General features: G+C 40.9%; 1 protein-coding gene across 3 annotated transcripts in view; it reads left to right on the top strand.

Annotated features, from left to right (window-relative positions):
• Positions 1-16,052, top strand: part of UBE2D2 (ubiquitin conjugating enzyme E2 D2) — a 52,331-nt gene that overhangs the window by 25,243 nt on the left and 11,036 nt on the right. For all 3 annotated transcript variants that reach the window (XM_037509174.1, XM_037509175.2, XM_054694336.1), the window contains exon 2: positions 7,551-7,614. In XM_037509174.1, the coding sequence (XP_037365071.1) occupies positions 7,551-7,614 (64 nt within the window). The remainder of the gene's footprint in view (positions 1-7,550; positions 7,615-16,052) is intronic.

Raw genomic sequence — 16,052 nt, 5'->3', positions numbered from 1 at the left:
TGGTGTGGGTACTTGTACTTTTAACTAACTTGAAAATTTTTAAGGGCTTATGACTTTAATCTCAAATAAACGTACCACTTCTGTTCAGGAATAGACTGATGTTGGTACATGTGTCCATCAATTTGCCTTTCTCTGTAATAGAAAGCATTATTAAGAAAAAAATAGAAAATTAAGACTGCCAAGGGATTAAATCTATCATTAACAAATAGTGTGAAATTCTGTAGATGGATTTTCTTTTAAGATTTATTTGTTTGTTTGTTTATTTATTTATTTATACATACATACATACAAGCACTGGGTACAGTCAGAAGCACAGGAGGGTGAGAGAATTCACCAGAGCCAGAGCGGGGAACAGAACAGGCAGACTGAGGGCCTCCCTGGTGGCGCAAGGGATTAAGCACCGCACTATGAAGCAATCTGCAGCCTCTGCAGCACAAGTTTAATCCCCGGCCAGCCAGGGAGCTACCCACATGGCACAGCAGACCTCTCCTGTCTCACCCGCTGCTACCCTCAGCAGTGTATTTTAGCCAGTCTGCCTGTTCTGCTCCCCACTCTGTCTCTGGTGAATCCTGTCATATCCCACATCTCTGGCCTGTACCCCAGCTTTTGTATGCATAAATAAATAAATCTTTAAAAAAAAAAACAAAAAACAGGCAAACTGACAAAATGCATTGCTGAGGGGAGCAGCAAGCGAGATAGGTGAGGTCTGCCACGCCATGTGGGTAGCTCCATGGCCGGGGATCAAACTCTTGCTACAGAGGCTGCAGACAGCTTCACAGTGCTGTGCTTAACCCCTTGCACCACCAGGGAGGCCAGCTATGAGTTACTTTTAAATATCAGCTGGCATATAAGCAGGTAGTAAAGTTAACATTTATGTTGCAATCTTTAGGGGTGGGACATGAGAATGTAGTACTTTAGAAAGACAGATTGCTTCCCTCAGTGTTTCTTGAAAATGTGGAACATAACTTAACCTTTCAAGGTCTTAACCCTTTCTTGGTTTCTTCATTTTGAGCCACCATTTCACCCTTCACCTTCTCTTTCCTTCCTTCCAGTCTTGCTGGTGGTGAGTTTGTTAGCATTGCCTTTTATCTTTGCTGCTTAATTTGTTAAAAATAAAGGTAATCAGCTTTCAGTGTGCATAATGATTTCCTGGGAGACTGTTAAAACACACATTATTGAGGTATACTCCAGAGTTTTTGATTCGGTCAGTCTGATTGGAGTCTAGGATTTGCATTTCTAAGTTCTCTTGTGTTGCTGCTACTACTGTGTCAGAACATCTTTTCTGAGACCTACTGTTTTAGCTGTTCTTTCTATATAGTTCACTCTTCATAAGAATATTGATTTCCTAGGCAAGTTATAAATTCTCAGATGTTCTAAATTGTATATTTCTAATATTTTAAATCTAGACTAAAGAGTCATAATACAATAAAACAAGTCCTTACTCTCCTGATTATTACTTGGATTAAATGCTTTTGCATCTTATTTTCTTACTGGTAATTGATCTAGTTGATCTCTTCTGATTTAAATTTTTTTAACTGAATCATAAACTTTGCTTAAATTTCCTGCATCCTGAATAGCCCCATCAAATATCCTTGATTTGTATAGCAATATTCAGAACTGTTAAAACTTGAGAGCAATTTTTTATGAAATTAATTATAACCTTTCCATTTCCCATCTTGTTCCTTTCATCTTATGCCATAGAGTAAGGATCACAATACTGAAACAGAACTCTATTCCCTGCCATCTGTATTTTGTTTCATAATTGTTAAGATGAGGGAAAGAGAATTATTTTTAAAATAATGAGTAGAAGCATGAATTTTTTACCAGCTGATGTCCTAATTTTGAGCACTCTTAAGAGTTGAAAAGGTTCTTTCCTTTTTGCTAGAGTGCTATGATAAATGTCTGAGGCTTTCAGAAGTTTCATTTCTCTATTTTATAGTGGCCACTTTTAAATAGGGACTAATCTTATGGGAAGTAGGTAGTCGTCTTTTTTTTTTTTAAGATTTATTTTTATTTATTTATGCATACAAGAACTGGGATGTAGGCCAGACATATGGGGGAATGAGAGGATTCACCAGAGACAGTGGGGAGCAGAGCAGGCAGATCTCCTGAAATACACTGCTGATGGGCGCAGTGAGCAAGACGAGAGGTCTGTTGTGCCATGTGGGTCAGCTCCCTGGCCAGGGATGGAACTTATGCCACAGTGGCTGGCAATAGCTTGATAGCACTGAGACTTTTAACCCCTGCACCACTAGGAGACCCTAGCTATTTTATTTCAATCCCAGAATATAGTCAACTGGTAATTAATTTTTCAAATAGGCAGTGAGTACCTGTTATAAAATTCAAAAGGTGGGCCTCTCCCGTGGCGCAGCGGTTGAGCACTGGGTTGCGAAGCTGCCCGCAGCCTCTGCAGCGCTGGTTCAATCCCCGGTGCTCCCCGGCCACCGGAGGAGGGTCCCACATGGTGCGCAGACCTCTCCTGCCGCCCGCTGCTCCCCTCAGCAGTGTACTTCAGTCTTCTGCCTGCTTTGCTCCTCGCTCTGGCTCTGGTGAATTCACTTACCCTCCTGCGCTTCTGACTGTACCCAGTGCTTGTATAAATAAATAAATCTTTTTTTAAAAAATTCAAATGGTTTATTATTATTTTTTTCTTTTTTAATAGAGGCATGTTTTTATTTATTTGTTTGTTTGTTTATACAAGCACTGGGTACAGTCAGAAGCGCGGGAGGGTGAGAGAATTCACCAGAGCCAGAGCGGGGAGCAGAGCAGGCAGAAGACTGAAGTACACAGTTGAGGGGAGCAGGGGGCGGCAGGAGAGGTCCGCGCGCCATGTGGGACCCTCCTCCAGTGGCCGGAGAGCAGCCGGGGATAGAACCGGCGCCGCAGAGGCCGCAGGCAGCTTCGCAACTCAGCGCTCAACCGCTGCACCACTGGGGAGGCCCAAAATTCAAATGGTTTAAAAGGAGTGTGTATATACAGTCACCATTCTTACCCCAAAGCAGGCTTTCCTTTCTGAAGGCAAGAACTAACTAGTTACTTGTGTATTCTTCAGATATTTCATGTGTATACAAAGATGAATGCATATCTGCTTTTGTAAAATAAACTGATATTACATGCAATAAAATCAAACTTTTTATTACACAGTTTGAGTTTATTTAGACATACACAAATATAGTTGTGCAATTTCTACTAAAATCATGATATGGAACATTTCCATACCTCCCTAAATTTTCCTCATATCCTTTTGTAGTTAACCTCTTCCAACATCCTTCAGCCCCTGGAACCATTGATCTGCTTCCTGTCACTATAATTTTGTCTTTTCTAGAATGTGTAATCAGTTGGAATCATACTGAATGCAGTCCTTTTATATCTTGCTTCTTGCACTTAACAGTATGCTTTTGAGGGCCTCCCCGGTGGCGCAGCGGTTGAGCGCTGGGTTGCGAAGCTGCCCGCGGCCTCTGCGGCGCCGGTTCGATCCCCGGCTGCTCCCCGGCCACCGGCGGAGAATCCCACATGGCGCGCAGACCTCTCCTGCCGCCCGCTGCTCCCCTCAGCAGTGTACTTCGGTCCTTCTGCCTGCTCTGCTCCCCGCTCTGGCTCTGGTGAATTCTCTCACCCTCCCGCGCTTCTGACTGTACCCAGTGCATGTATAAACCAAACAAACAAACAAAATAAATAAATAAATAAACATGCCTCTATAAAAAAAAAAAAAAAAAACAGTATGCTTTTGAGATTTATCCATATCACTGTCAAAACCAAGGAAGTATTTAATGTGTGTGTTAAATGTCTAGTAGCCCAAGTTTAGGTAAGCTTTTAAAAATTAATTATTCTGGGCCTTCCTGGTGGTGCAAGGGGTTATGAGGCAACCTATGAAGCTATCCATAGCCACTGCAGCATGAATTCGATCCCTGGGCAGGGAGCCACGCACATGGCACAGCAGACTCTCCTGACTGGCCTGCTGCTCCCCTCAGCAGTGTATTTCAGTGGCTCTGTCTGTTCTGTTCCCCACTCTGTCTCTGGTGAATCCTCTCATCCTCCACACCTCTGGCCTGTACCCCAGTTCTTATATGCATAAATAAACAAATCTTTTAAAAAATTAATTATTCTGGGGCCTCTCTGGTGGCCTAGGGGTTAAGTCTCAGCACTACCACTGCTGCGACCTGAGTTCAATCCCCAGCCAGTGAGCTAACCCACATATGGCACAGCAGACCTCCTGTCTCACCCTCTGCTCCCCTTAGCAGTGTATTTTAGTAAAATCCACCTGTTCTGCTCCTCACTCTGGTGAATCCTCTCACCTCTGACCTTCACCCCCATTCTTCTACACATACACACACACACACACACAATACGGATGGCCTTCCACTAGAAAGAAACTAAGTTATATAGGCCATAGAAATGGACTGATGGATCTTCTGTCAGGCTGATGGATAAATGTTAGCTTTCATTGTTAAACCTCAATTTCATTGAGAAGAAAAAGGTGGCTTCATTTGAAAGGAGAAAAAATTTAAGAGTAAATCACGAGTAAAATTCTAATGAACACTGAAGGACTTCAGAATAGCTTAAGTTATTTTTTTAAAAGATTTACTCATTTATGCATGCAAAAATGGGGGTACAGGCTAGAGGTGTGTGGGGGGTGAGAGGATTCACTAGAGACAGAATGGGGAACAGAACAGGCAGACTGACTGAAACGCACTGCTAGGGGAGCAGCGGGCGAGGCAGGAGAGGTCTCGTGCCATGTGGGTAGCTCCCTGGCCAGGGATCAAACTCGTTTTGCAGTGGCTGCGGATAGCTTCATAGGTTACGTCTTACCCCTTGCACCACCAGGGAGTCCCTAAGTTATATTTTAATAGCAATACTTTATTAATGAAAAGAAATGGGTAACTTTTGTGTTTTAAATTGAGGAAGCATTCTTGGCTATTCTGCTCTGTTATTGTAAACAATGTTTGTAAGTGGGAACTGTACATAAGTTACTTTTTTTGAGCAAGCAATGTCTATTTTAGAGAGATACAAAATCCAAAAATTGAGATACTTAAGAAAATGGATACTGTTAAACTTTATCTCTGTCCCAGTACTTAAAAAATAACATTTCTGGGGCCTTCCCGGTGGCACAGCGGTTGAGTGCTGGGTTGCTGAAGCTGCCTGCAGCTTCTGCAGCGCCAGTTCAATCCCCAGCTGCTCCCCGGCCACCGGAGGAGGGTCGCACATGGCGCGCAGACCTCTCCTGCCGCCCGCTGCTCCCCTCAGCAGTGTACTTCGGTCCTTCTGCCTGCTCTGCTCCCGCTCTGGTGAATTCTCTCACCCTCCCGCGCTTCTGACTGTACCCAGTGCTTGTATAAATAAATAAAATAAATAAATAAAAATAAATCTTAAAAAAATAACATTTCTGTGCAAATCAAAACTACCATGAGATACCATCTCACACCAGTGAGAATGGCACATATTAAAAAAACTAGCAACAACAAATGTTGGCGAGGATGTGGAGAAAAAGGAACTCTTGTGCACTGTTGGTGGGAGTGCAAACTGGTCCAACCACTATGGAGAGCTGTGTGGAGATTTCTGGACCTACTAAACATAGAGCTTCCATATGATCCAGCAATTCCACTCCTAGGTATTTACCCAAAGGACACAGAAACATCAATTCCAAAGAGCACCTGCACTCCTATGTTTATAGCAGCACTGTTTACAATAGCTAAGCTTTGGAAACAACCCAAATGCCCAAAAATAGATGACTGGATCAAGAAGATGTGGTACATATATACCATGGAATATTACTCAGCATTCAAAAAAGATAAACACATGCAATTTGCAGCAACATGGATGGCACTGGAAGGGATCATGCTCAGCGAAATAAGCCAAAAAGAAAAAGAAAAATACCGGATGGTCTCACTCATAGCAGGAATCTAGAAAACTTAAATAAGGGACCAGGAAAATGAATATAAGAAAGTGAAAATCAAAATAAACAAAAAAACTATGAACCAGAGACACTTTTTGGGGGGTGGGGGGGCGGGAGGGGAAGGATTGGGGTCAGAATGGGGCGTTTGCAATTGTATGGGGGAATATAAAAATAAAATTTAATATTTAAAAAAAAAAAAAATAACATTTCTGTACTTTTTTTCTATACTTTGTTTTTCCTCCAAACTTATAGAATGAAACATATTTTTTTAAGATTTATTTATTTATTTATTTATACAAGCACTGGGTACAGTCAGAAGCGCAGGAGGGTGAGAGAACTCACCAGAGCCAGAGCAGGGAACAGAGCAGGCAGAATGATGAAATACACAGCCGAGGGGAACAGCGGGCAGCAGGAAAGGTCTGCGCGCCAAGTGGGACCCTTGCGGGTGGCCAGGGGTCGATCCAGCGCTGCAGAGGCTGCGGGCAGCCTCCCAGACCAGCGCTCAACTGCGGTGCCACCAGGGGAGGCCCATGGATGAAACATAATTGTAACAAAATGACTAGTTAACTAAGTTAACTCAGAACAACGGGCTTGCAGAAATAACTTATGTGCTGAAAATTTTGAAGTCTGTAATTGGGGTATTCAAACCATACTTCATATAACTCATTAATTAGATCTAAGAAGTTTTTGTTGTACCTTTAAAATATTTTACTGCTGTAGTTTAAACATAAAATCTAAAACTAGTCTTTTCCTAGAGCTTGTTTTCATTTTCAGTACCAAGGTAAGGAGAAAAGAAATATAGTATAATTTTAAGGTTTTTTCCTACCTTTGGAACCCTGATAATAGATACCAGCTGAAAATATATCAACATATTGTCAGATAGTCCTGTATAATTTGGGTGCATTCATACTCAAGTGTAACCTAATAGTTTAGAGTTACAAAAACTGGCTTTGGGTCTCTTTTGAAAAGTTTTTTGAAAAAGAAGATTTTTGTTTTTTTTGTGGGATCCTTGCCGGTGGCTGGGGAACGAACCGGCGCTGCAGGCAGCCTCACAGCCCAGCTCTCAACCGCTGCGCCACCAGGGGAGGCCCTGAAAAAGAAGTTTTTACCTTAGCACAATTTTTGTGGCTCTTTGTACATTATACTATATTTACTCATTAAACTCTGAACAAAGCAAAAATGATCCAATTTTTAAAAACATGATTGGGGCCTCTCTGGTGGCACAGCGGGTTGAACACTGTGCTGTGAACCTGCCGGCAGCCTCTGCAGCACAAGTTCAATTCCCAGCTGGCCAGGGAGAAACCCACATGGCTTGGCAGACCTCTCCTGCCTCACCTGCTGCTCCCCTCAGCAGTGTCTTTGGTCCGTCTGCCTGTTCTGCTCCCCGCTATGCCTCTGGTGAATTCTCTCACCCTCCTGCACCTCTGGTCTGTACCCCAGTTCTCGTATAAATAAATCTTAGGGGAAAAAAATAAAAACATGATTGCATTTAGGAATCAAAATATTTTAACCTAAAGATCCATATTACTCCTCTGTGATTTTAAAGGAGTACACCTCAAGCAGCTCTGATGATAGAATGAGAATCTTGATTAATTTATTAATGTATAAAAGTATGCACTTAGATTAAACACATTTCTTTTCTTGCCCCTTTCTTAAGGAATTGAATGACCTGGCACGGGACCCCCCAGCACAGTGTTCAGCAGGTCCTGTTGGAGATGATAGTAAGTATTGAAAAGGAATGATGGAGTAAAACAGCATACCAATATGCCTCTCTAATAATATGCCTCTCAGAAGCTTTGGGACTGATTAATATACATCTCTTAAGGTTATTTTCTGTGAAGAGATAATTATGTAGGGAAGAGACAGTGTGATTAACCTTACTTAACTATGAAAAATGCAGTTTTCTGTATTATTTCATCATCCTCTGTGCTGTTCATTACAACTTGAACCTCTTCTACCAGACTCTCTGTGTGGTTGTTCTGGCCCCTTCCTAGCTGTCCTTCATCCTTTTGGAGTATTTCCTGGGGTGTAAAATATTAGAGCTTTTATCAACAACAACTCTTGCTCTTTAAGGTAGTACTAAGAATGATTTGTGTGTGCGTGCCTGTCTCTTTCTACTAGCTTATACTTGTGAAGACATACATGATTTTATTTTTAATGTCCAGTTTATCTGCTTAGTCCTATCTGATTTATTAAATGCTCGTATCAGGAATGTTCATCCATTTATCTTAGCATAATTTCTGCCCCTTATACCATTGTACAGTCTTTTATGTTTAAATTTAGATATAGTTGATATATTGTTTCAGGTATGCAGCATGCTTTGTTATTTGTATATATAGTGGAATAATTGCTACAATAGCACCATAATTAGTTAAACTGTGTGTAATTAAAACTTTTAAGACCTACTCTCTTAGCAAGTTCAAAATATGTTTTGAACTTGATCCCCATGTTTGCTAGCCTTTTCTAAAGAAAGGATATTTGAGCAAGACTATGCTTTATGATAGATAGGTAACTAATTTACAACAATAAAGGTAACATTTAGCAAATAGGAAAAAGATGAACAAGTTGAAAACTTTTGTGTAAAAGAATTGTATAGATTAAGTCAAACGTAAGTATGAGTTTATATTAACAGATTTAAAATTATTTTTCCTGATTTTTCTTAAGAATGTTATTATTGGTTTACTATATTCTTAAGAATCAAAGTAGGGTTGTCCTTTTACAAGGAATGTTTAACAGGTAAAACAGGTAGATGTTCCAAATTATAGGATTTACATGTGATGAAAAATCCCACTAAGGGCCTCCCTGGCAGCGGTTGAGCACTAAACTGTGATGCTGCCTGCAGCCTCTGCAGCGCTGGTTCAATCCCCGGCTGCCAGCGAGTGTCCAGCGCACAGACCTCTCCCACTGCTCCCCTCAGCAGTGTACTTCATCAGTCTGCCTGTTCTGCTCCCCACTCTGGCTCTGGTGAATTCTCTCACCCTCCCGCGCTTGTTGACTGTACCCAGTGCTTGTATAAATAAATTAATTAATTAAAAAAAAATCCCACTAAAATTATTCAGATCTGTCCAGCATTGGTAACTGTAACATTGATTTCAAACAGGACAGGCCAAGTACTTAAAATATACATTATCTCATTGAAGCTTTATAACAATTCTTTTAGGTGAGTTGGGTAGAAATTGTAAACTATTTTAGAGGAGAATCTAGGGAGAAGCTCATGTAGGTTTCCAAGGTGGACTCATTCTCAGGTTTTCTGATTCTAGTTTTGTTGTTCCATGCTGTCATGGAGTCTATCTGCATCAGTGTGTTCTTTCAATTTAAAAAGTAGTTTTACTACTAAATTCTCAAAAGTGGAGTGGCTGGCCTTGAATTAAAAGTGTTTGGAGTCTGAGGATTAGGTTTCTATTTCAAAACATATAGAATATGTTTCATTCTATAATTTTGCCTTTACTTTTGCTTCTACCATAGTGTTATCACATGCCTTTCTTTAAAAAGTTGTTATACTGAAGTGTTGAATAAAATTCCCCCCAGAGCATTAACAATAAGAGGAAAAAAATAGATAAATTAGACTTCATCAAAAAGTTGCTGGCAAATGGGCCTCCCCGGTGGCGCAGCGGTTGAGCGCTGGGTTGCGAAGCTGCCCGCGGCCTCTGCGGTGCCGGTTCGATCCCCGGCTGCTCCCCGGCCACCGGAGGAGGGTCCCACATGGCGTGCAGACCTCTCCTGCCGCCCGCTGCTCCCCTCAGCAGTGTACTTTGGTCCTTCTGCCTGCTCTGCTCCCCACTCTGGCTCTGGTGAATTCTCTCACCCTCCCGTGCTTCTGACTGTACCCAGTGCATGTATAAACAAAACAAACAAACAAACCAGCAAACAAATAAATAAAGCATGCCTCTATAAAAAAAAAAAAATAAATAAAGGGCTCAGTCCCACAATAAAAAAAAAAAAAAAAAAGTTGCTGGCAAATGATACCATCAAGAAAGTAAAAGGGGCTTCCCCGGTGGCGCAGTGGTTGAGCGCTGGGTTGCGAAGCTGCCCGCGGCCTCTGCCGCGCCAGTTCGATCCCCGGCTGCTCCCCGGCCACCGGAGGAGGGTCCCACATGGCGCGCAGACCTCTCCTGCCGCCCGCTGCTCCCCTCAGCAGTGTACTTCGGTCCTTCTGCCTGCTCTGCTCCCTGCTCTGGCTCTGGTGAATTCTCTCACCCTCCCACGCTTCTGACTGTACCCAGTGCATGTATAAACGAACGAACAAACAAATAAATAAAACATGCCTCTATAAAAAAAAAAAAAAAAAGAAAGTAAAAGGATAGGGGCCTCCCCGGTGGCGCAGCGGTTGAGCGCTGGGCTGCGAAGCTGCCTGCAGCCTCTGCAGCGCCAGTTCAATCCCTGGCCGCCGGGCAAGGATCCCACATGGCGCGCAGACCTCTCCTGCCGCCCACTGCTCCCCTCAGCAGTGTCTGCCTGCTCTGCTCTCTGCTCTGGCTCTGGTGAATTCTCTCACCCTCCCGCGCTTCTGACTGTACCCAGTGCTTGTATAAATAAATAAATAAATCTTTAAAAAAAAAAAAAAAAAAAGTAAAGGGATAGCAGCACTCCCACTGTCTACCTGTGCCTATGCAAGTGCCTCTCTTTTCACCAGCTCTCTCCCTCTGCAGGGCAACAGCTTCCTGCCTGCCTGCAACAATGCAGGCCTCTTTTAGCAAACCTGTCCCTTTTGGGGCAGCTCTTGCTGCCCGCTTGTGTCTATGCAAGTGTACTTTACTTTCCTGACCCTTTTCCTAATAAACCTGCCTTTAAATATTTAAAAAAAAAAAAAAAGTTAAAAGGATAAAGAAAATTTTTGCAAGCCTTACATCTGATAAAAAAGTTATTATAATATGTAAACAAACTTTGTAATTCGGGGCCTCCCTGGTGGCGCAAGGGTTTGGGACACAGCAACCTATGAAGCTAACCACAGCCACTGCAGCACGAGTTCACTCCCCGGCCAGGGAGCAACCCACATGGCGAAGCAGACCTCTCCTGACTGGCCTGCTGCTCCCCAGTATATTTCAGTCAGTCTGCCTGTTCTGCTCCCCGCTTTGTCTCAGGTGAATCCTTTCACCCTCCCACTCCTCTGACCTGTATCCCCATTCTTGTATGCATAAATAAATCTTTAAAAACAAACAAAACTTTGTAATTCAACAATATAAATAACCCAGTTTTAGAAATGAGCAAAGGTTCTGAACATATATTTCTCCAAAGAAAATATGGACATTACCAGTAAGCCCTTGGAGAGATGCTCAGCACCATTAGTCATTAGGAAAATGCAAATTAAAATACTTTATACCTTCTTGGATGATGAGAATCAGAATCAAATAATAACACATGTTGTAGAGAATGTGGAGTAATTGAAACCTTCATATACTACTGGTGGGTAAAAACCAGTTTGGTGGTTCCTCAGACACTTAAATATAGTTACCATAAGACAGTGAGTTCACTGCTAGGTATATTCAAGAGAAATGAAAACATATGTCCACACAAAAAGTTGGGCATGAGTGTTAATAGTATTGCTTATAATAGCCCAGAGGTGGAAACAACCCAAAGCCACCAACTAATGAGAGATAAATAAAATGTGGTTTGTCCATCAATGGAATATTAATATTAATTAAAAGGAATGGAATACTGATATATACTCAACTTGTATGGGCCTTAAAAACATAATGCTGAGGGCCTCCCTGGTGGCGCAGCGGTTGAGCGCTGGGTTGTGAAGCTGCCCGCAGCCTCAGCAGCGCCAGTTCTATCCCCGGCAGCTCCCCGGCCGCCGGGCGAGGGTCCCACATGGCGCGCAGACCTCTCCTGCCACCCGCTGCTCCCCTTAGCAGTGTACCTTGGTCCTTCTGCCTGCTCTGCTCCCCGCTCTGGCTCTGGTGAATTCTCTCACCCTCCCGCGCTTCTGACTGTACCCAGTGCTTGTATAAATACATAAATAAATAAATAAATCTTTTAAAAAAAAGTTTTTAAATTAAAAAAAAATAAAAAACAATGCTGAGAGAAGTCAAATACAAAAGGCCACATGTTGTACAATCCCAGTTATATGAAACGTTCACAATAGGCAAATCTGGAGAGACAAGTAATAGATAATGGTAGCATTAAAATGGGGAGTGACTGCTAATGAATATGGTGTTTCTTTAAGGGATGATAGAAATGTTCTAAAATTGTGATGGTTGCACAACTGAATGTACTTGATATCATTGAATTGTGCACTTTCAATGAATGAATTGAATTATGTGGATTATCTCAATAAATCTGTAAATGTAATAATCTTCCCTTTGACTCAGTCTTCCCATTCAAATTTGAATGTCTTGTGTGACATAATACTAATATGTCAACAGTACCTACCTTCTAAAAGAGAATAAGGAAAATATCCTTAGGGACAGAAAAACTACCTTACACTTGGTCATCAAATTGTGTTTGAGGATATTATACTTAAAATTTTTGTAGATGTTTGAGAACATTGAGGATGAATTCTTGTCCAAGTCTTAATCTGGTCTTCCTGATGAACCGACCACATAAGAATAAAACAGTGTAGGCCTCCCTGGTGGCGCAAGGGGTTAAGCACCATATTCTGAAGCAATCCACAGCCTCTGCAGCACAAGTTCTATCCTCGGCCGGCTAGGGAGAAACCACATGGCGAAGCAGACCTCTCCTGTCGTGCCCTCTGCTCCCCTCAGCAGTGTATTTCAGTCTGCCTGCCTGTTTTGTTCCCCACTCTGTCTCTGGTGAATCATCTCACCCCCCACATCTCTGGCCTGTACCCCAGCTCTTGTATGCATAAATAAATACATCTTCAAAAAAAAAAAGAATAAAACTGTAATTGGATTGTTAAATGCATTTTTACCATTATTAGGAGATAGAATTTAAATAATCTTAGGTGGAAGAGAAAAACTGTTAGCTGGAATGAAACTTCGGGAACTCTGTGACTATTCTTGTTCTCAAATTCCTAAATACTACATGTCATTGATATATAGTACATATGTAGATAAAGAGGGAGACTTAGGGTTTATTTTTGCTCTCAAATTCCTAAGTACTACATGTCATTGATATAAAGTACATAAAATGTAGAATAAAGAGGCAGACTTAGCCTTTATTTTTAAATATTCAGATTTTAGTGTACCAGTAATTTTCCCCCTACTTCTCTGCAAAGATCTGGTAAGCAAAAGAAGGTATACTTAGTGAAAGAAGTAAGGGGAAGGCTTCCCCGGTGGCACAGTAGGTTGAGCACTGCGCTGTGAAGCTGTCTGCAGCCTCTGCAGTGCTGGTTTAATTCCTGGCCAGCCAGGAAAATACCCATATGGGGTGGGAGACCTCTCCTGTCTTGCCCGCTGCTCCCCCTCAGCAGTGTCTTTGGTCTGTCTGCCTGTTCTGCTCCCCGTTCTCTCTGGTGAATCCTCTCACCCTCCCACACCTCTGGCCTGTACCCCAGCTCTTGTATAAAAATAAATAAATCTTAAAAAAAGAAGAAGTAAGGGGAAGATTGGTCATATATTGTTTGTATAATTTGCTTTGTTTTCTTTTGCTTTGAATACTTAGTGAATGTGATTCTCCAGAGACCTGTACTTGAATTCAAATGTAGGTCTCCTGGGATTCAATCTCAAACTATAACAAATATTCTCACTATCCCTTTTAGCCTCAAGGCTTTATCCAGAATACTAAAGAGTAATCAATGAACTGTGAACTTCACATTTAAACTCTCATAAGAGATTTTAGCTTTCAGTTTGTGTAATTTGGTTTGACAGCATCAAACCCAGGTGATAATGGGATTTTGCTTTTAGACTATCAAAACTTTTTATTTTAGTATATTGAATTATTAGTTTGAACAGCTCCTACAATTGATCTTAAATGAAAGGTTTTTGAAAGGACGTTCATATAAAATATAGTAGTATTTTATGCTTATGGCCAAATATTTCAGCCAGTAACTGTTTCTGGAATTCGCTCTACTTGAAACCAGTGATTCTTGAACTGTTTACAAAACTGTTGTCATTTGAGACAGGTTAGATATTCTCTCACTACCTCCTTTTTTATTCTTCCACTTAGGAAAGCTAGGGATCTAGGAAATTTCCAGAGGGAGGCCTAACTCAATTAGTCTAATAGGTATACTTATATTTAACCAGTGTAGCAGAATACTCAATTAAGATTGAAATGGTAGGTCTTTAAATGCTTTAATTATTTAAATTCATCTTAATGTGCTTCTAGTTTGTCTTTCTCTGCCTTTTGTTAGTACTGTAAATTCTAGTCATTTTAACAAGAGGTGTAAATATCATTCATCTTAGTTGCTGCATTAACAATTTCCTTTCTTTTTTTTCCTCTTTCCTAGTTTAATGACTTAGCTCTATGTTTGTGTTTACACAATTTTTAGAGTTTTGAAGGCCATTGGTTTGCATTCATTTAGTTCTGTTGGAGACTATGAAACAGATACGGTGTACTAACTAAACTAAAATGAATTTTATATGAAACAGTCTCATCAATTCTGCTTGTGAGAGTTCTCAGTAATATCAGAATGTTACTTAAATACACTGGAATGTCTTCCATCTTTCTGAAATGTTGGCTATGAAAGAGGTTGCAATATTATTATTTGAAAATATTAATCTTTTGACATCTGTTAGAAAGGGTATCTTTTCTGTAATTGTCAATGTCCTAGTTGCCGGCCTGTCAGGATTTTCTGTTCCAAGCTTTTTGAGTGTTATACATTGTCAAATTTTTAGTCAGTTTTAGTCACAGAGAATAAAACATGCTTCGTTTTCTATTAGAAGAACAATAAAAAATCATAAAAAGTATTTTACTTTTAGCCAAGATTTGTTCTGATTCAAATTTTCCTAATAACGTCTTAAGTCTGGTGATATTTTTAGCAAGAAAAGAATTGATGTTGAAGACTAGGAAGAAAAAAAAAAGGACAAATAGTTAAAGAAAGTTTTTTTTTTTTCCTAATATTTGTATAATTCATTATTTTAAGTGCTTTCTTTTTGTTCCTTATCTTACCTGATTCTTGGAACCTTGACCAAGAATGGAAGTGTGGTTATAGTTGTCTCCCATTTATATTGATAAATTTAATATGAAAGGATTAAATGGAAGGCCAAGACCTGTTTTAAAAAGTTTTCTTGTCCTGTGCGTAAATCATTCTGTTGTCTATAATAAGGTGTTCAGCCTTGTTATTGGGGTCTACTTCAGTCATCAATGTTTTGTTTACTCACATTATAACTACATATAATTACAAACAGAGTGAGATGTTCCTGTTTCTTTAAAGAGCACTTTCTGTGCCTTTTATGTGGGAGCTTCTTTGAAGATACTAGTCTAATTTTGGTGACACAAAGTTACTTTCTTCTTGGCTACTTAATCCATTAAAAAGTTAGTTGGCAGGGCCTCCCCGGTGGCGCAGCGCTTGAGCGCTGGGCTGTGAGGCTGCCCGCAGCCTCTGCAGCGCCGGTTCGATCCCCGGCCGCCGGGTGAGGGTCCCACATGGCGCGCAGACCCCTCCTGCCGCCCACTGCTCCCCTCAGCAGTGTACTTCAGTCCTTCTGCCTGCTCTGTTCCCTGCTATGGCTCTGGTGAATCCTCTCACCCTCCTGCGCTTCTGGCTGTACCCAGTGCTTGTATGAATAAATAAATAAATAAATAAATAAATCTTTAAAAAAAAAAAAGTTGGCAGAAATTATGAAATTTTCTTAGTACTAATGTTGGGCAATGTAGAAGGAAAGCTTAGCAATGCTTATCTTCCATCTTTAATTCCTAACAAACAGACTGCTGTTAGTCTGTTCAGTTCCCAGTGAGGGGCAAACCAACCATAGGGATGGTATCATATCAAGAGGTCAGAAGGAACTTTAGGGTTTGTACTAACTTTCCAGTGATTTTTTGGGGATATGATTTCTTAGTCTTTGTATTTCCTCTTGTGACAAAAGTTAGCTGGTTTAAGTTGTTCACATAAAATCCCAGTGACAACTTTCCTTAGTTTGCTTAGACCCAAGTATGAATATTGAGTGCTAAGTAGCTTGCTAATTAATAAGTAAAAACTTACATTTTTATATTTGTGCTGTGTTTAGTCACGCCACCTTTGAAATGGAATTCGCACTTTTTTTTCTTTTTTGTTTGAAGAGAGCCTGTAGAATTGAAGTTACCAGAGGGGGAGAGTGTA

This window comes from Talpa occidentalis, unplaced genomic scaffold, assembly GCF_014898055.3.
Source record: "Talpa occidentalis isolate TD23 unplaced genomic scaffold, MPIMG_talOcc4v2.1 talOcc4.13, whole genome shotgun sequence".
Lineage (NCBI taxonomy): Eukaryota > Metazoa > Chordata > Mammalia > Eulipotyphla > Talpidae > Talpa > Talpa occidentalis.
Note: the sequence above shows the minus strand (reverse complement) of the source record. Positions and strands in the feature narration are given on the sequence as shown.